At 40.7% G+C, this 21,583-nt stretch overlaps 1 protein-coding gene across 1 annotated transcript; it reads right to left on the bottom strand.

Annotated features, from left to right (window-relative positions):
- Window positions 1–830: 830 nt before the first annotated feature.
- On the bottom strand, window positions 831–21,129 carry KNG1 (kininogen 1). Its single transcript, XM_006220143.4, has 11 exons — window positions 20,935–21,129; window positions 18,600–18,710; window positions 17,080–17,164; window positions 12,456–12,628; window positions 11,231–11,338; window positions 9,784–9,868; window positions 8,728–8,900; window positions 4,654–4,761; window positions 4,455–4,541; window positions 2,957–3,034; window positions 831–948 (listed from the first exon to the last, which is right to left on the bottom strand). Exons 1-11 carry the CDS (start codon window positions 21,127–21,129, stop codon window positions 868–870), a joined length of 1,284 nt encoding a protein of 427 aa, XP_006220205.3. The 3' UTR covers window positions 831–867.
- Window positions 21,130–21,583: the final 454 nt, after the last annotated feature.

The following is a 21,583-nucleotide window of genomic DNA, read 5'->3' as shown; positions in this document are numbered from 1 at the left end:
GTGTGTGTATAATGACAACACTGATAATAAAGCCTTGTGATAACATGGGGTAACAGAGTTCAAAAGGTCTGAATGTGAATGCCAGCTTGGTCACATATTAACTTTGTGACCCTGGGTTGGGCTCTGTGAGCCAGTTTCCTTGTTGTAAAAGAAAGGTGACCACGGGGGCCTCAGAGTAGTTGTGAGAATGAAGTTACACACCAAAAGGAGCATTTAATACCTGTGCTTTATGACAGAAAACAATCTAAATCTCTTTTTTTTTTTCCTTCTACTGGTTTTCTATTTGCTCCTTTACCTGGATCAGAAAGATAATTTTAAATTTTCTTTAAAATTTTTTAAGACTATTTATTTTCTGCTAATGAGAAGTTGGTAGACATATTAACAAAAGATTTTTTTTCTTTTTCAGTAATTGTCTGGATCAATGGATAAAAAATGATAATAAAACGAGACAAATTAATCTCAGCTTTGTGCTGGGAATCAGGAGAAGGAGAAAGGAGGGAAGGGAGAAAGAGAGATTGGTGGTAGAAACATGACCCACTAACCCTTGATTGAGCATCCGCGATGTGGTCTCTGTGGTACGGAAGCCCCACGTAAGCGACCCTGCCTCGGCTGGCAGGAGCCTCAGAGCCTGAGCACTGGCTCTCTGATCAACTGGATTTTGCTGCAGGTTGAGTGTGACTCAAAAGCGACCACTGTGAGTAAACCAGGAGGGAGAACATCAAAACGGAACTTTATTTCGCCCAGCCAGAGTGATGAAATGGCGTTCTTCTCTATTTAACCTCTCTCCCATCTTCTTGTCCTTCCATGCGGGGCTGCTGACAGAGGTTGCTGGGGCTATTGTGCCAGGCGTGGAGATTCTGCCCCTGGTCAATCGACCTCACTCTCAGGTGCTGGCTCTGCCCCTGCCTCCCATGGTCGGCCCTTGTACTTGCAGGACCTGAGGTGCCTCTGTAAGTATAGTAAAACTCCGTTAATCGGATGTTCTCACTCAAACAGAGGAGAGTGAAGCAACCGGTTGACAAGATGAGACTTCTTCCTGACATCACTGGTTCTTTATTTGAAAGTACAGATAATATTTGAAAAGAAAGGAAAACTCAGAGGCTCAAATGCATCCAATAAATTGAAGCAGCAGTGACACATGCATCTACAGGTGCGTGTAGCTGTCTAAAGCCCTGTCTTGTTCCCCAGGCAAAAGCGCAGCAAGGGTTATACAGTAGATGCTCCCCTCACATTGGAAGGCAATGAAAGATGATCTTTTGCAAAAGTCAGTATTCTTCAGTGTTGTAGCAAAAAACAACACCAATAATAATGTGATTAAAAAGTGAGGCCAGAGAGGAATTTTTGAAAATTTCTGCGCAAAATTTGCATCACATCTCATGATATTTCCTTATCAATTACAAAAAAAGATTCCCTTCAGCCCGCCTGCCTTTCTATTACTTCCTCTGCTCTCCATCCTTATCATTAAACTCAGAGCTGCTAAAAACTAAGGATTACTCAGTGGAGCCTTGGCAACAAATAAACAGAAAGCTCCTATTTGAAAGCCCTGTTGCAAAGTGTAGTTAGTGAGTAAACAGAAATCACTGACTTTTGAGAAACCCTCTCACCCAGAAAGGGAATTATCAGAATAACTTTGTCAAGTGGGAGTAACTGTTTGCCATAATTAGCCCATTTTGGAAACAGAAAGCCAATGAATGTTCTTCCCCTGCCCTCCTTTTGGCGAATCTGTCTTTCTCATTTGTCGTCTCTCTGTGACCTCTGGAGGTTTTAATTATTATTTTTTCCCCATTAAGAAGTTCAGCATTCATTCTCTTGACTTCGTTTATTTTCACATGTGTTCCAGGACCAGATGCCACACTTTATTCAGAATGTCAAGAATCTTTCTATGAAAATGGATGACGTTCGTTTTAAGGTACACATTCATTATCAGAAAAGCAAACTGCAGTAGGCCGTGCAGTAGGTCACGTTAGTCTGACCGTTTTCTGTGCTAGTTAAGACAACTTGTGGGGAAGACTCAGAAAGGATTTCGAATTCTGCAGTTTTATGTCTTCCCTAGAGATTGACGGTGTCCCCATCAGGAGTCTCACCATTTCTCTCTAGGCTGTCCTGAACGTTCATGGTTTTTGTTGCATTATATCAGGATATTTGGACAATGGAAAAAGGGCAGGATGCAATGTTAAAGAAATACCCATGACTGGGTAAATTAATAAACAGCATCAGAGAGACTGAAATCATGAAATTCTTTCATCTCCACAGTTGGATTCACTCCATTAACTGGCTTCCAGGGGCGTCCAGGACATTTGGGGGAGGTTGTTTCTGGAAAATCCGAAATGAGTTCAAATGAAAGACTATTTGGCTCTATCTGTATTTCAGGGATCCAATCATCGTCATCAGTTGCTGTGGGAGGTGGTGGTGTATTAGGCATCACAGTTGCAATGAGATCTGAGTCCTGAAAGTCAGGAAGGGTAATGGCTACACCTGGCTGGGCTAAGGAAGGAAGGGGTGGCCCTTCAGTCTTCTCTTGTGTCTGTGGAGAAGAGGTAGTACTATCTTCATAAAAACTTGCCAGATGCTCTGGTCTCCAACCATTGTGTTTTCCATTGTTCTTTCCTTTATTTTTATGTTTTCCATGACCATGCCCGTGTTTATGTCCATGGGCTGGGCCATGTCCCCTTGGTTGTCCATGGGCTGGGCCATGTCCCCTTGGATGTCCATGGGCTGGGCCATGTCCCCTTTGGTGTCCATGGGCTGGGCCATGTCCCCTTTGGTGTCCATGGCCAAGGCCATGACCCTTTAGGTGCTCAGGGCCTTGGTCATGCTCATGTTTATGGCCATGGCCAAGGCCATGTTTTATTCGCTTTTCATGGCCCCCGCCATGCCCAAGCGTGGGTCTTTGTTCTTTCCCTGAATCCCACTCTTCATCTTGTACAGGTGCCATGGAAGTTTGGGGTGGACTTACAGTTATTCCTTCTCCGGTTTTATTCACTCCTACTGATCGAAAAGGCGAAAAACCTGGAGGCCTTTTCATCACTGAGGTCTAAACAGGAAATATTAGATGAACACATTACTGTGAAAGTCACACTGTCAATGAAGAAAGGAAGGGGACCTGGCAATGCTATCTCAGTTTACAGTGGGGCATGTCTTTGCCAGATTTTAAATACTACATTAATAGTTCAGAAAGGATGAGAATGAATATTTTTCCTCTTTTGATTGATTTTATAATTTGGGGATATTGATTATTGTTCTTCATAATATGATAAACTGGAGAATTTTTTCTTTATCTGGGAAAAATTGGATGGTTGAACTACATAACCTCTAGAGTATCTTCTAAGCCTATGATTACATAAAACCATAGCACATTATTTATTAATGGATACTGTTTCTACTAGCACAATTACTGCTTTTGTCCAAAAACTAACTGGCTTTATGAACAGAATATATAGGGAGCATACATATATCCACAATCACTCTGTTGAGCTAGGACACATTAGAATATGTTCCCAAGCTTGAAACACAGCCTTTGTATAACGTTTGTGTTAGGCTATATACATTCCTACACATGGCAAAAGCCTAAATCAGAACAAAGGGAGCAGAGGCAACCTGCATCAAAGAAAGGGATCTATGGATGATTTTCTGTATACATTTTCACTACCTGCGGGAACATGGTGGTTGGAGGCAGTGTTTGGTGATGAAAAGAGCATGGTCTTTGAAGTCAGACAAGCCAGACCCTACTAGTTATCAACATCATGGTGAACAGAGTGGGCTCTGACTTGACTTAGATCTGAATCTGAGCACCACTAGCTTCACTTTCCTCATCTGTTAAATGGGAATAACAGCACCCGCCTCAGGAGGAGTTATCAGGAGGAGAATATGTATGAAGTCCTCAGTACAGTGCCTGGGATGGCAGAAGCACTTGATACAGTCATTATTCACTCTGGGACCTTAGCATCTTTGTAATTTTTAGTGTTGCCACCGTGACAATGGGAAAAGCATTATTTACCTCCCAGATTTCTTTTAAGAATTAAAGGGAAAAACAATGCAAACTAATGCTTCTTAAACTTGAATGTAGGTATGAATCCCCTGGGGATTGGGTTAAAATGCACCTTTTGATCAGGAGATAAGGAGTGGGATCTGAGACCTGCATTTCTCCCAAGCGCCTTGGATATAAGCAGAGCACCTCGGGCACACGTTGAGGTGCACAGCTAGTGTTACTCTTTAGCAGGAACTGCATTTCACTAAGAGAGAGCCTACTGACTCATGGGACACTGACAATGTGCGAGAAGTGATAAAGAGGACTGCTGCTCTCCTTTCTACCATAAAAAAGAGAGATCAGCACAGAAATGTTAGCCTTCTCATTTTAAAAAGACAGTCCCCAACTCATTTAAGTAATAGGACCTTTTCTATCCCCAAATATGGCTTTTTTAGAATGAGCAATTAGAAGGTAATTAGAATCATACCTTTGCAAGTGATACACAGTTGACAGTAGGGGAAATTTTTTTCTCCCAAGGTACCACATGAACGTCAGATTTACATTTTAGAGTTTGCTATCCATGAAAACAGAAGCCAAAAGAGAGAACTGTGTTATTCATGAGATCCACAGACACGTACAAAACATCAGGTATCTTTCCAGGCAATTACAGTTGCATTACTACTCACGCCATGTTTATTGATCTCACAACTTTCGGTCAACTCTTCATTACTTTCTTTGGAACATGTGGTTTCTTTGGCTCTGAACACAATAGAATATTTCACTCCGGCCACCACCTGGAAAATTAATTAGCACAAAGTCAGAGCTTATTTAAAATTGTATAACAAATCATATATTTTACCCTGAGGGCTTCTAGGGGACAATATTGAAATTTTAATTACATGCTGACCAAATGAGGGTTATACCCCAAAAGCACAAATGTTTGACAAGAAAACTTTCAGTCTGTATGCATGTCTTAAATATTTGGCTATTGGTTGGTCTCATTTCCTTTTCTAAATGGGAAAAGAAAAGCATGCTATGATTTTCATTTTTATCTTTTTCTTAGTTTTATTGTTTAGCAGCTGCAAAATTCACTAGCAACTCAAGGGCTCAAGTCGTAATAGAATTATGAAGAGCTTGAAGAAAAACTTAGACAATTTATTTTACCTTTTGCTTGTTTGTTTTTTGGGGGCACCAGGAGAGGAAATTAGGTTTGTTTGTTTGTTTTTTTGTTTTTTTGTTTGTTTATTTATTTAATGGAGGTACTGGGGATTGAAACCAGGACCTCGTGCATGCTAAACACGCACTCTACCACTGAACTATACCCCCCTAGACAATTTCTTGAAACACACTTTGTCCTGCCAAAGCTTGAATGGAGAAATACTGAGTTAGTGCCACTGTAGAAATTGTGGATCAAATTATGTGATGAGGAAAATTATTTGGATTTTTTAGCTTGCTTCTGCTAGCTTTTTATATTAAGAAACTATTTTAATTTCTAGCAACAGTTTTAATCATCATGTAATGCTATCTTCCATTAAAATTTTGTGCTCCAATTTTTTTTTTATCCAGAAGAGGCACACTTTATCTACTTAAAAAGTAAGTCATTGTGTTTTTTTCAAAAACACTGACTTCAACAAAATCCCGAGCATAGTTTTTTAAAAGTCATATTTCTTACACACTTGAACAGTATACTTCATAAAAATGCTTTTAAATTACATGTACAAATATGGCCCAATTTCCAGGCTAAGTTATTTAGTATTTCATTCTAGGATTTAAGTGTGTGTGTGTGTGTGTGTTATGAACTGAATATATCCTCCCCAAATGCATATGTTGAAGCCCTAACCTCCAAGGTGCTGGTACTAGGAGGTGGGGCCTTTGAGAGGCAATTAGGTTTAGATGAGGTTATGAGGATGGGGCCCCCTGATGGGATTAGTACACTTACAAGAAGAGAAACAGAGACTAGAGGTCTCTCTTTCTCTGAAATGTAAAGACTCAGTGAGAAGGCAGCCATCTGCAAGCCAAGAAGAGAGCCCTCACCAGGGCAACACCAGGGTTTTTGGACTTCCCAGCCTGCAGAACTGTGAGAATAAACTCCTATTGTTTAAGTCATCCAGTCTATATTTCGTTATGATCACCAGAGCAGACTAACACTGTGTGTGTGTGTGTAATACTATGTAGCTATCAAAAAGAATGTATTACGCATATCTGTTGACCTAGAGGGTTGACCATTACTGAAAACATGAAGTTCCAGGGTGATAGTATAATCCCATTTTTGTAAAAGCAAACTGCAACAGTCTTCCTTATCTCTTCATGATTTTTTTTCTTTTTGTTTTTTTTAATTTTACTTTTTTTGGGGGGGGTAATTAGGTTATTTATTTATTTATTTGTTTGTTTATTTATTTATTTATTTTAGAGAAGATACTGGGAATTGAACCCAGGACTTTGTGCATGCTAAGCCTGTGCTCCACCACTTGAGCTATGCCCTCCCCCTTTTTTCATGTTTATATATATATATATTTATATTTATTTATTTTTTAAACATGAAGAAAGTGTGGTGGGAGGAGGACGAGGGAGAGAAAACAGTCATAAGAACTAAACTCCTCCTCTGCCTTCCCTGGCATTGTTTTGCAGGGTAAACACAATTAAATTTTTAAGATAAATTTGATAATAAACTTTTTAAACTCCAGATGTGTATAAGTTGGGCAAGAAAGTTCTGAAAGGGTTTTAGGGTCTATACTTTGGTGATAATGAATTTTCTTGCTACTTTCAGAGAATACCTTAATTCAGTTGTTTTTGACGTTCCTGTTGATCAATGTGATGTTGCCTAAGAAAGCTGACAATATATTGCAAACCATAGCTGTTGACGCAATTCTCTTTGGGGTCCAGAGGGGAGGAATAAAGCAGACCTAATACCATCTTCTGTTTGGGGGCCTCAAAATCACACCCCTATTGCCATTCTTATCACGTATCATTCTCATCAGAAATCTTCCCTGTTTAAATCCATCCTGCCCAAGTTTTGTTTTTAAAGTGGAGAATACTATGTAGCAATACAATTTCCAAATGTGTTAAAACATTTAAATTATAGAAATAAAACAGAAAGATAGAAATAATATTAATTGACTTTCAGGATGATAATCTTTCTTAGGCGAAAAGCACAGGAAATAAACCTAAAGGAAGGGGAAAATGTCTAAATTTGACTAGAAAAAAAGGAAAACTGATTGTCGAAAACCACAGTAACCAAAGTAAGAAGGCAAACTGGGAAAAATATGAGGTAGGGTCAATATTCTTATACGTATCAAGCCTGACACTAAAAATAAAAGGACAAAGGACATAAACAGATCTTGCAGAGAAGTTAAAATGGTCATTAATCCTGAAAAAGAGTTTACTTTCATTAATAATTAAGGATATGCATGCATCAAAAAAACAATGCAACATGATTTTTAACCCTGCACACTGGCAAAGATGAAAAATAGTGATAGCCCCTCGTGCTGGCCAGATGTGGGAAAAATCACTGCTGGTAGGAATATAGTTCAGACCAAGCCCATCACCCAGTGTCTTATACCTAGGCAGTGTGAATGTAAATTGGAATAATTGCAAATAATTTGGTGATTCGTCAGTTTGCATCAAAAGTCTTAGACTGACGCAAATCCCCAGTGCCTCCATTAAAAAACAAAAACAAAAGAATTAAAAAGAACTCCTCACAAAGATACTTGAAAATTGCTGCCTTAGTAGTCCATTGTATGGATATGCCAGGCATTATGTGATCATTTTTATATTATTGATCATTTGGACAGCTGATCATTTTTTTTTTGCTTCTATAGTTAAAGTGGCAATGAATATAATTCTGTTTAAAGACTCCTTCTATTTTAATTTCTAGAAATTCAATTACTGAGCCCAAACTATGAACTTTTTCAAATGAGATTTTTTTCATAGATCACAAAGATCATGTTGGTTTGCTGTAATAGTTTGGTTCCTTTTGATTACTTTTCTTTAGCTTGTTTTTGCGGAAGCCGGTTTTGAGGTCCTGTATTAAGAATGTGTCCATGAATACGTCGGTCATATGTGGTTGGAGTTGGAAGGGATTTGGGCTGTTCTAACCCAGCCACTTGCTTTACAGATGGGGCCACAAAGGCTAAGTGAATCTGAATGACTGCCCAGGGTCACCCAGGATACAAGTGGCTGAGGCTGTAGCAGAGCTGGGTCTCCTGATCTCCAGACCAGATACTCCTTATCCTCTGTTGACAGGTATGGAAAGAGAGACGAACCCTCAGAGGGTACATTTGTCGGAGGGAATGGCATCCCAGGCAGGGAACAAATGACATGAAGATGAGTCTGTAAGGAGGGTCTGGGTGATAATTGGCTGATGTGGCTCAGACCAACACACTAAGTGACGCTACAATGAGCGATGAGTCTAGAAAGGCAGAGGATAAGTCTTGCTTTTCCTAGCCCTGAATTTTATTAATTAGATAATAGTTGCTCATATTTATATAGCACTTTGGAGTTTGAAAAGTGATTGACATACATTGTCTTATGTGATCCTCCCTGTAATCCTTTACAGATGGAAAATGGAAACAATGCTTTAAAAGACTTGTCCGAGATCACACACCAGAAGTGCACTGATGTTGGGACTTGAAATTCAAATCTACCAGATCCCGTTTACCAGGTACACTGTTTCCCAATTCAGAGCCAAGATCAGTGGCCAAACTTGTAAGCAATTTGCCATAGACTATAATATCACTATTTTTGTAGTATGATTTACAGACCTGTGCTGTTGCTTTTACCACGAAGTCAATCTTGAAATAGAAATTTCCATTATTCTCTGCATTAAGCTTTGCAATAGAATGATTCAGAGCCTCCTCCAGCTCTGGGCTGTCGACAGGTATAACTGTGGGGCAGCCAGCGCAAATCTTGCCAGGTGGTTGTACAAAATCCTCCCCTGAAAGAGGCAGGTTTACATCAGCTTGTGCACTGAAGGAGTCGTCTAGCCTAGTACCTTTCCCAGCATCCATTTGTAGAGGGCCACGTGGCAGCCCAAGGCCCAGCAGTAAGCAGGTGAAGGTTGTCTGTCAGGCTTTTACTGTCTCTCCTCTTTTCCTCTCCAAACTTTCCTCTGATTGAAAGTTTCCCTAAAATGTGTCTAGGGAAACTTTAAATTAGAAAGTGTTAGTGCCTCGATCAATAAGCCACACTTTTCCTAAGTTTTTATATTTTTGATGGAAACTGTAAAAAGCAATGCTTAACATAAAGGAATGATTTTCTAGTGGGGAAATATTAAATCCTGAGATTCTGTTGAGCAGGCAGCTTCAGTGATGCTTCATATCATGCAATGTAGACAACTATCTTCCAAGTATTCCAAGTATGAGAAAAGCCAACTCTTGGTATAACAAATACTGACTGGACCTTAAGCTTGCATTCCTCCCCCACCCCCTGCCCCATTAGAACATGCAAGAAAAATAATCTTTAATTGAAAGGATTTTATTGTCAGTAGTTAAAAATGAGATACTGCTTCCCTAATTTATAATACCTGATGCAGACACACCTTGAATACAAGCTAACATACTGAAGACCAACTTTGCCCAGAAAATAGAAATTCTCCCTTCTGTCACCATATTCCCTTCTGGGCACTTGCAGAGCAGTCTCAGCTGCACCTGCTGTAGCACAGGGGGCAGAGATGGGGGACAGTGTTCTTCGTAAGGTCTGGGGTCATATAGACTTCATGGCACATCATGAGAACCAAAGCGCTGTTTCTGTGGAAAGACCTAGCCAGTTGTCTGGGACCCACACGCACTATCGGAGAACTAACGTGAGTTATCCCATACCTGGATAAAGGTTACATTTCTGTGACAAGGAAGCAATTCTTAGCTGAGGATCCACATGTGCTTTATCTGTACATTCACCAATATCCTGGTTTTTAAAAAGCATGTAAGAGTATATATTAGGAACATTTTTAAAGAACCTTTAAAGTAAACAACTAGTAAAATTAAAAATAAGATGTTGGCTTTGCAAATCATCACATAGAACAAACCAATACAATGCATAATCTAATTGCAAAAGAGAGAATAAGAAACAAGCGAGTAGCATCAACAACAACAAATACACACACAAGCACACAGACATGAAATGAGATGCCAAGAATATGTAGTGCAGAAATAAAAATCATAGAAGTGAATGGGTAACATTTTCTTTTAGCAAGGCAAAGAGTTTCAGATTAAGTTAAGGAAAAATCAAAGTATTATGTCTTCAAGAATAACAGTGTATAATAAAAAAGATAAAGAAAGATTACACATAACAGATGAGCAAAGCTATATGAAACAAATATGAACAAAAATGGAGCTAGAATATTATTGATATTGGACAAAGTAAAATTCAAGGTAACAAAAAACTCATAAAGGTAGAAGAAAGATAATTTTATTTTTATCTAGAAGCATGGAATCAAAATGCATAAAGCAGAAAACATATGAATAGAAATGGACATAAATAATTGTGGTGGGAAAGTCTGGTATACAATTATTATACAACAGGCAAAATAGATAAAAAATAAATAAGATCATAGAAGACATGACTAACATGATAAGGATTAATTTCTATTAATAAAATGCCAAAATTAACATCTTGTTGTCTGAATTTCTCATTTTCTTCCCATATAATAGAATTCAAGAAGTAGAATGACTAGATTAAAGGGCTGGCAGCCACTTCTTGCTGAAGCGCAGCCTTCTGCTAAAACACACATATGCCTGGGAGGATCAATATGCCTTAGCCATCTCAACATGATAACTCCTGCCACCCGGAGACGCTCTCTTTTAAAGTAATTTTGGTTCATATAAGTAAGAGAGAGAATCCGGATGTGTTTATTAAAGGTAGGGAAGGGAAGGCGAGAAAACCAGCAGAGACAAGTTGGAAGTGAGGGACAGTCCCAGGAAGAGCTAGGGAACCCCATAAGGACGTTGAGCACATGGGTGGGGGAAAGGAGGTAGGAAAATGTGAAGACATGAAAAGACAAACTTGACTGTGGCATCATTTTGTCTCAGGCTATTCCTAGTCCCTGGTTAGATCTGTAAATGCTTATTGCCAGATGTGCTGATTCTCCCACTAGGTGGGTAAGCACCTTGACCAGTGATGTGAACTTCAGATGGCCAAAATATGAACTGGTGACTGTCATCCCCAATTTTAGTGACCGAGTCTTCCACCACAGCTGAGAGTTCCCACACTTGGGAATACTGGGCACGAAAAGCTAAGAACTTTATAATTAGATTTTTGCCTACTTACAGCATTGGAAAGGGACTTGCAGTCTGGAGTTAAGAACAGAAAATTCTCCTTGGAACAATTAGTTTGCACAATTGAGTAAGTAATTTCATAGTTCCATCCAGCTACCACCTGAAACGATTTGGGATTGAATCCCAAAAGGGCAGTTTAAACATTATGTACAGTGTTAGGAGGAGCTTAGAATACTGCCTGGCATTTCATAAGTGCTCACTATGATTATTACTAGGCAAAAGTCATTACTGAATAAATGTTGAGCACATTATGACTCCCACACCCTTCAACACAGCACATACACAAACACACATTTACACACACATTGCTACACATCTGAAAATAAAAAGCAATTTATAAGATAGAGTTACTCTGTCTCCTTAAGTAAGACCTAGCAATATTTCCTCTGCCAGGTAGCAGGAAAGAAATGATCTGTTGAATTTTGTGAAATATTAATAATGCTTTTCTAGGTGGATAAAGAAAACTTTGAAGCTAGAGTGGCCTTTACCAGTAGGTTCCCAGACTGCCAGGCAGTAAGATTTCTCCTACTTTATCTGGGGAGGGTCCCACCCTGATAGCTGGGTATGGACAGAACTGAGTAGAACATGATCTTTCATGAAGGCAAGTTGGAAGTCCAGTTAAAAGCAGGGAATGCAACAGACCTAAGGGGGCCACTCATAATTAGATGTTGAAATCCAAAGGGTCCAGCCAACTGTCAGTAAAGGCTTCATGAACTGAGGCAATAAGAAGACCAGATTTACAAGTATTTACTTTTTTCTCTGATGATACAGAAACTATAATTTAGAGGGTACCTAGCAAGCCGTGCCATCCTTTGTAGGTACAATTTAATATTTGGGGCAATGTTTGCCTCATGATAGCTAGGAGATGATAGTCTTCTTAAAACCCTAAGGCCAGAATAACTTTTCCATTCTACCATCTCTAGGAAGAACATGGAATTCTGACCACTCGTTCACTAAAAACAAATCTCAAAGGAGGGGGTCTGGTTAGTCTCCCTTTCCGCCTTAACAGATCACAGTATTCGAATCACTTTGCCTAAAGAGAAAGTCTTTGCCTCCAGAGCTAGTCGTTTGAGAACATGGAAGAATTCCCTCCCACTTGCCATGGAATCATACATTTTTTTCCAGCCAATGGTTTATTTTAGGTAATGAAACCCTAAACCAAAAAGATCTAACCAATTTTAACATTACAATTAGAAATGAAAAATTAAAGAACAAACCTGTCTCCAGGCGCTTTTTACTTCTCCAAGATCAAAGAGGTGCGAATGATCAGTATTGTTGTTAAAATGTTGAATGGCGTGTTTCAGAATGGGTTCCAACTCAGGGTTCGTGGTTGATATGGGGTGTTCGCAGCCAAAACAGTCATATTGGGTGGTCACCACAGGGCCCTCGGCTTGACAAAGAGCAGGCAAAAGGATAGCATTAATGAGCGAAACTTGCATTCAGATACATTGCCCTGAGTAAGTAAGATAATTTGCATGGCCCTGATACCCAAACTCTCCAGTAAATCCTAGTATGCACCAGAAAAAGAGAACACAAGACTACTTTTGAGTTGGAGGGAGAAACCTATGATTCACTTAGGGACATCTTCCATATGTACCATTGTGCATAATTATTTTAAATTTATTTCAAAGTCATCTTCCATGACAGAAATGATACATGAATTTATCCTTATAAAAATTAAAACATTACAGTTATATTATTTCTTTTTCAGCGTTAATTAAAGCTCCTTGAAGCCTGGCTCAGGGTATAATACGTTTGGTATCAATTCCAGTCCAGCAAACATGTATTTTGCACGCCTTGAGCTGAGCTAGGCTGCGTGGATACATTTATTCCTGAGTCGTGGCCACTGCCGTGAAGGAGTCGAGCAAAGTCGAGTGGGAGAGACAGATCTGATGATGGATCATTTCAATATAATTCAGCAAGAGCTTGGAAAGGCAGAAGCCCAGAGTGAGCCCCAGGAAGACTTTCCTGGGGAGAAGAGGCTGAGCTAGGAAGGGCGTGAAGAATGGTCAAGGTCAGCCTCACAATCCCAGGTGTGAAGCCTGAGAAGAAGGATGGATGGCTCCTGAGGAAGCAGGGTGAGTCAGGGACAGTGGTGTGGGACATGGTGTACACACATCTTACCAGAGCTTCATGGGGAGGGAAGGGTGATCTGAGGTCTGAGCAGTCACTGGAGAGTCCTCTGCTGGTCTTTCAAGGTCACGGGCTCCCTGGAGACTCTGATGTAAGCTATGGCACCCCCTCCCCCCAGGAAAGTGCAGTACTCACAACTTTCTCCACTTAATTTGGGGGATTCCTAGACCCTCTGAAGTGAATGAAGAATAGGAAGCCACTGAAGGGGTTTTAATAAAACAATATATTGCTCCGGCAATTCTGGATCTTTTGTGATTCCACATAAATTTTAGGATTATTTGTTCTAGTTCTGTGAAAAATTTCCTGGGTAATTTGATAGGGATCGCATTAAATCTGTCGATTGCTTTAGGTAGTATGGCCGTTTTAACACTCATTCTTCTAATCCAAGACCATGAGATAGCTTTCCATTTCTTTAAATCATCTTTAATTTCCTTAATCAGTGTTTTGTAGTTCTTAGCATAGAAGTCTTTCACCTCCTTGGTCAGGTTTATTCCTAAGTATTTTATTTTTTTGGATGTGATTTCAAAAGGGATTGTTTCTCTCCTTTCCTTTCCTTGGTAACTTATGGTTACCACGGGGGAAAGGAAATGGGGAGGGATTAATTGGGAGTTTGAGATTTGCCGATACTACTAAATGTAAAACAGATATACAACAATGTTATACTGCATAGCACAGGGGACTATCTTCAATATCTTGTAGTAACCTATAGTGAAAAAGAAAATGAAAAGGAACATATGTGTGTATATGTATGACTGAAACATTATGCTCTACGCTAGAAATTGACACATTGTAAACTGACTATACTTCAATTAAAAAAAATGTAAAATGTATTTTTAAAAGAGTGAGTCTGTATCAAATTGTGAAGTAATGTTCATAACAGGCAGCCCTGACCTGCAACACCTGTGGCGCAAAAGGGGAAGTACTGAAGGAGTCCTAAGCCCCTTGGCCCCGGGGCGCTCACTACTGCAGGATCTAAGATCCCGACAGGATCAGGAAGCCAGTCGAGCTCTGCATGACTGCCCTCCTGTCAGCAGCTCCACACAACCCCCCTGGCAATGGCTTCTTGGCTTTCTCTCCTTAAGTATGTGTGTCAGGAAAAGATTTTCTTGGTGGATATTCACAGCTTTCCCCTCTCCTTTCCTTGTAGCTTTGAGGTTGAATCGGGGTAATGCGCAAAGTTAAAGAACTAGAGGGGCTCGCGTAGGAAAGGTGAGGAAGAACAACAACAAAAAAAAGATGAACACAGGAGGTGAAAGGGGAGATGAGAAAAGACCCAAGGCTGGGTTGCCCAACCCCAAGGGCAGCGCCCACTGGAGTAAGGGAAGAGATGCAGCAGCCTTTTGAGGGTGAGAGGAGCAGGGAAAGAGGCAAACTCAGTTGTGTGAGGGGTGACAGAATGACTTCCCACCCTGCCCCAACATGTCTAGGAAGATGTTTTTAAAATTAAAATAAAGATTTTATGTTTTGAATTCCAAAACACATCTGGCCAGAAAGGTTTCAGATAAGGGATTGTGGACCCAGTGGTAATTTCTGAAGTCATGGCACAGAGCCTTTTTTCTCATAGTCCATAAGTGCTGTGCTCTGGATAATGTTAAAATTTGCTTACTAGATGGAGTTCTTAAACTGAATAATAAAAAGCTACTCCCATTCCCTGGCCTCCCTCCAAAAGATTTTAATTACTTGTAATCTCTTTTCTGTTTTGGACTGTTTTTCTTTGAATGCAACTTCTTGCAAGAGCAGGAACTTAAGGGATGTAGTTTTTGTGGGTTCCATCTAGACGATTAAGGCTGGAATAGAACAGTTAACACTGTGGGGAGGTTCAATAGTGTGGCTAAAGGTGCTGTTCTGGAGCTCACACACTAAAACCCTATCCTGCAGAAGGCCAACTCCAGGATGGCCTTGTGACTGACATCACCTAGCTGTGCCCATTCTTCTGTGCCTGGTGCCCCTGCCACAAGAGTGAATGAGCTAATAGGGATTGTATCTGTTGATAAGTTGCTCCATACTTCAGTTCCAAAGGAATTTTGTTTGTGGAGAGCCAACTTTATCAACTCTGCTAATTACTAGCTATGGGGTCACAGGCAAGATACTTAACTGCTGTGGGCCTCAGTTTCCTCATCTGTGAACTGGGGACTTCTTTTTTAATTGAAGTATAGTTGATTTACAATGTTGCATTAGTTTCTGGCATACAGCATAGTGATTCAGTTATATATACATGTGTGTGTGTGTATATATATATATATATATATATCTTTTTCATTATAGGTTACTACAAGATATTGAATATAGTTCCCGGTAATATACAGTAGGACCTTGTTTATCTATTTTATACATAGTAGTTAGTATCTGCAAAGCCCAAACTCCTAATTTATCCCTCCCCCCTTTTCCCTGCCAGAAACCACAGGTTTGTTTTCTATGTTGTGAGTCCTTTTCTGTTTCGTAAATAAGCTCATTTGTGCCATATTTTTTAGATTCCATGTATAAGTGATATCATATGATATTTGTCTTTCTCTGTCTGGTTTACTTCACTTAGTATGATAATCTCTAGGTCCATCTACATTGCTGAAAATGGCATTATTTCATTCATTTTTATGTTTGAGTAGTATTCTATTGTATATATATACACCACATTTTCTTTACTTATCTGTTGGTGGACATTTAGGTTGTTTCCATATCTTGGCCATTATAAATAGTGCTGCTAAGAACATTGGGGTGCATATATCTTTTCGAACTAGAGTTCCCTCCAGTTATATGCTCAGGACTGTGATTGCTGGATCACATGGTAAGTCTATTTTTAGTTTTTAAAGTAATCTTCATACTGTTTTCCACAGTGGCTGCACCAAAGCTACATTCCCACCAATAGTGTAGGAGGGCCCCCTTTTCTCCACACCCTCTCTAGCATTTATTGTTTGTGGATTTTTTAATGATGGCCATTCTGACTGGTGTGAGGTGATATCTCATTGTAGTTTTGATTTGTATTTCTCTGATAATTAGCCATACTGAGCATCTTTTCATGTGGCTATTGGCCATCTGTATGTCTTCATTGGAGAAATGTCTGCTTAGGTCTTCTGCCCATTTTTTTTTCTGCCTGTTTTTTTCTTTTTTCTTTTTTAATGAACTGGAGATATTAATACTTGCCACATAGGGTTGTTGTGAGGATTAAAGTTAATACAGGTGAAGCGATTAGAACTTTGGCTGGCAATAAGTGCTCAAGAAATGTTAGCTATCATTACATTTATCCTGATTATCATTAATGCTCTACTATGCTTACATCTTCAGGTGAATCATCTAGTTCATTCTACAACAAAGCCTGCAAAATGGAAATTACTGTGATCTCCTTTTACAGGTAATGAAAAAGGAAAGTCAAGGAGGGGAACAGCTTTGAAAGATTCCAGACCAGATCAGGCCTCAAGGTTTGTGCTTTCCCCCCAACTAGGGTGGTGCCTGAAATTGAAGCCAGTTCTGTGCCTTTTGCATACACCTATTACGGTGCTGCTCTTGAGGAAGAGAATCAGGACAGCGCCAAAGGGATGACTGACATGAGCCTGGCCCCAACCTCAGGACTCTGCTGTTCCACCCCTCCAGCGCCCCCACAAGGCTGTAAATGGCATCACAACTGCTACCCTCCCGGAGGGCGGCGTCTTTGGCGCCACACACAGTAAAGTGTCATTTTCCATCCAGAGCAGTGCCACCAGACACATCAGCTACCTGGAGTAATCTGGCAGGTCTGGGTAGCCACGGAGAACTTCATATTCTTTCTCTTTGCCACTGTCACTGTGCATTCTCCTGTGGCCTAAGAAGGAAAAAAAAGAGAGGGACTATTTATCTTAATTTTTCAGATGAAATCCACCTAGTACTGTTGCTAACTCTGGCTTTGCTTCTTTAAAACTTGTCAAGATTTTTTTTTCTAACAGTTTCAAGACATGAGAATGAATGTTTTGCAGCCTACCATAATTTTGTACAAACCGCTGATATTCGTGAGATTTTGGAGGAGAGGTAGGATAAACAGTGAGGTTTTAAAATATGAGTCTTTGTTTTGAGCCCTGGAGATATTTTTCTCCAGGATGTGCACCAGCCTGTTAAACTCTCCTCTTGATTTACCTTTCAATGTCAATGTTCGAACTGTGACCAGAGCAGGACTTGGGGGGTCTTCCAGGGTCAGACCCCTCCCCCATATCCTCCGCTGTAACTCCTCTCTGAAGGACCCAGGTAATCTTATCTCAAGTATATTTCCTGAGTTTTTCCCATGCTAAAGGCCACCAAAGGGAAGAAATTAACTACTTGATGATCCAGAGCACTTGGCCTCCAGAGCTTCTGGCGCCTGGGGGCTGATAGTGTTGATCACCCTATTCCCTCAGCATCAACCAGAGAATTGTGCATGAGCGGATCAGTACCCTGCAACCCCCTCCCTCACCTGGCCTTTAAATCAGCTTTGTTGAAACCCTTCAGGGAGTTCGGGGTTTTCTTGGGCTTGAGCCATCCCATTTTTCTTCCTCGGTCCTGCGATAAACTTTTCTCTGCCCCAAATTCATGTTTCAGTTTGTTTGGCCTCATGGTGCATCTGGCACACAAATTTGCCTTTGGTAACAAAACTGCATCCAAGGTGCCAGTGTTCTGACTCCCTGGACTGTGAAGAGGGTGGCTTGCTTCCTGGCAGATACCATCACAGCCTCCCTTAATTAAGTCCAAATAATCAGCTGTGCTGTGTCACACAGGTTAGACATTTGGCTAGGACAGCCAGTGTTATTAAAGCAAGGCCCTTTGCTTAATGGATCTCATTTCTTCCTCCAACTACCTGATGAAGTCAACTTTCTCTCTCTTTACGAGTGAGCACACAGGTTCTGAGTGGTCAGCTGGTTGGAGGTAGAGCAGGGTTGGCACTCAGGCCCACGCTGTTGAAGCATCCACACTCCCCTGCACCAGCTCAGCCCAGCTCTCAGCCCAGATATCGACCTATTGTCTCTCTGGCGCCTGGCCCGCATGTCCCAGTTGGTCATTGGAGTCCCTTTCTTATGGGAGGGCTTTCTCCATGTTTGACTGCTGGCCTCTCCATGCCCCTTCTGTGTGTGTGAGGATGCAGACGTCAGGTGTCTGACTGTTCCACACAGTTGAGGGTTCACACGCGTCCCTCACAAACAGCTCCACGTATCAGTCACCCCCACCACTGGCGGGAAAGCCTGGCATGCTCTGGGGAGAAAACGAAGCCTGGGAACCTCGCACACACTCACAGCTTGTGCAGAGTCTCTGTAGTCACATTCCTGCCACGTTTTGCCACTTTGAACAGGACAGTCGCCCTCCTTGATTTGGTACTTGAAGGAATAAAACGTGTCAGGATTATCCTGAAAAACAGCAACCAAAAGGGATCGTCTGACCCAAGAGCAAATTATTTGAGTAGGACCTGGGGCAGTTACAGATATTTGATCCTGATTTGATTCAACGAAGGCAAAAGCATTTATTAAAAATATTGAAAGTCTATAAATATTTACTTGGAAGAATGTCCATAGTTTACTATTTACAAGTATATATATATTTAAGTTACAAAGTAGTATTTGTAGTACTAGCCCATTTTTGTAGAAACCAATTTATAGGTAAACACATGATTTTTCAAAGTCTGGAAAATTATGCAGCTAAGTTGTTGAAATGTGTGTCTCTCAGCAGTAGGAGTAAAACTGTCTTTCACTTTCTACTTGAAACAAACATTCCTGAATTGTCTACTTTTTTAAAAAACAAACAGATGTTACTTTTTCAATTAGAAAATAAACCAGAAACCTTTTTTCATAAAAAAGTAATAGTTATCTCTGGATGATAGGATTAATTTTGGGTCATATTAGTATTTTAATTTGCTATTTATTCCAGCAAGTCATGAAATAATAAATAAAACTTTAAAGGTGCAAAGGGGCTGAGTTAGATAATCTTTCAGATGCAGCATCCTGGCATGTCGGAGCAGCCAAGGACCTGGGAAGTGATGATGTCCAGCTTCTCACTTTGTAGGTGAGAGAAAGGGGGCCCCAGGCAGTGAGGCCTGGCTCAGGCAGCGCCCCCACCGTGTAGAGGTGGAGTCAGCCTGGGTCACAGGCCTCCTGGCTGGAGGGGGTGTGTTCTCACTACAGGATTTGCGTCTAGGAGGTGATGGCTCACACAAGATAGTCTCTAAGATTCCTTCCAGGTCTCAGAGTTCAATAAAACCTAAGTGGCCATCGCATAGGCGGAGCCCACACAGCAAAGGAAAGATAAGGAGTGATTCTATGGACACATTAGAATAAAAAACACCATTTGCTGTGGATGTCAGCCAATAAGGACAACACCAGTAAGCCATTGCTTGAGAACACCAGGACTCACACGACCACACAAGCTTGTGAAACAGAAAGGCTGGACTTTACTTTCAGAAGGAAAAAGGAAAAACCAACATATCCCCTGGGCTTTTTCCTTTTTCCTCATAATGTCAAATGGCTGGAACCTTTTTCCACCAAAGTAAACAATTGCTTAACTATCACAGAAACATAAAATTTTACAATGAAATTCATTTAAACAACTATTGAAAGACTTGTATTTCTTGAAGTCACACACCCTATCAGGATTTGTTTCCATCTTGAGTGCATCAGTCAGTGATAAAAAATACTAAATCCCAAGTGGAAATGGCTGTCGCCTTGATGCATTCAGCCATACAGACTTCATGGTAGTTATTTCGTCTTATGCAGTAGAGCCAACTTAATCTCACTTCTGAGTCCTCTTAGACCTACCTCCCTTTTCCGTAGCTTAATTGAGGAATAATTGACAAATGAAAACTATATATATTTAAGGTGTACAAAGTGATGAAGTGACACACATATACATTGTGTAATGATTACTGTAAATAAGCTAATTAACACAAACAAGCTAATTCTCACCACCTTTATTTTTGTGGTGAGAATAATTAAGATCTAGTTTTTCAACAAATTCTGAGTATACAATACAGTATTATTAACTATAAATCACTACGCTGTAGTTTACAGCTTCAGGACCTATTCATCTCATAACTGACAGTTTATACACTTAAACCAGCAGCTCCCTATTTTCCCTGCCTCCCAGTCTCTGGCAATTACCATTCTACTTTCCATGTCTGTGAGTTTGAATTTTTAGATTCCACATGTAAGTGAAATCAGAGTATCTGTTAGATCTATCCCCTTGGGCGCTCCCTCCCCACCTGAGGTCTGGGGGTCTTCATATTTCAGTCTAGATTTGGTCACCCAGTAAATTCCCTTGCTGCAGCCTGAGTCCCTGGATTCTCCTACTCTGTGTAGTCCTTTTCAGACTACTCCATCTACCTTTGTTTCATGTCACCCTAGGACACTGCTTCTCTGATCACCCAGGAAGACAATCTTGGTGACCCAAGGATTAGCTATACCCCTGTCTCCACCTGCAAGGCCAGAGAGGGGTGCTGGTCCTTTCTAAGAGCTGTAAGCTTCCCTTTGATTATCAGTTCTTTGGTGATTGGTGTGTGTGTGTGTGTGTGTGAGTGAGGCCTGGACTCTAAGTGACAGCACAAATCCCAAATGACTTCAAAGTTAAACACAGTTCACTCACCGTTTTCCTGACCTCAGTTACACGATACAATACAAACTGGTTGCCACTTTTGTTTTCACTGTTATATTTCCTGAGAGCACTGTCCACAGCCTTAAATACATCCTGGTCGTTGCAGTCAATTTCTTCTGAGAAGGGCTCCTGGGTCAAACTTGGTAGCAGCCTGGAGCAAAGGAAAAGGATGGCGATTAATTTCATGATTTAACAGTCTCCCTCTGGGAGTTTCATCAAGAATTGGGAGCCGATTTAGATGCTGATTTTAACTGTCTTCAGCCTCTGTCTCCTCCTGGCTCTCCTCTCTCTGCCGTAGCTCTGCGAAGCCCTCGTTCTGATTGCTGCTGCCTTGAACTATTTGCCCAATTCCAAAAGGACAAATGGCCCTGCTGGGGTATCTAAGCAGATTTCAGGCTGAAACGTTACAACACTCGGGTTGTTGACCTGCTTGTTTGTATTTGGGGAGCATGTGAGAGCAGAGAGCACATTTCCCAGTGATTGCACAACCTTATCTAGCAAATCAGAGCAGACTCTAATTAAGGAGGAGAAAAAACCACCAACCACCTCTGTTATTCCCTTGTGACTTTCCCAAAGCCATTTATGAAGGTCACTGCATGTGACAACAATGCAACAGTAAGTACAGTGTGCAAACACCTTT

The sequence above is a fragment of the Vicugna pacos genome, chromosome 1 (genome assembly GCF_048564905.1).
Source record: "Vicugna pacos chromosome 1, VicPac4, whole genome shotgun sequence".
Classification (NCBI taxonomy): Eukaryota; Metazoa; Chordata; class Mammalia; order Artiodactyla; family Camelidae; genus Vicugna; species Vicugna pacos.
The sequence above is the reverse complement of the archived record's forward strand: the minus strand, read 5'-3'. Positions and strand labels throughout refer to the sequence as shown.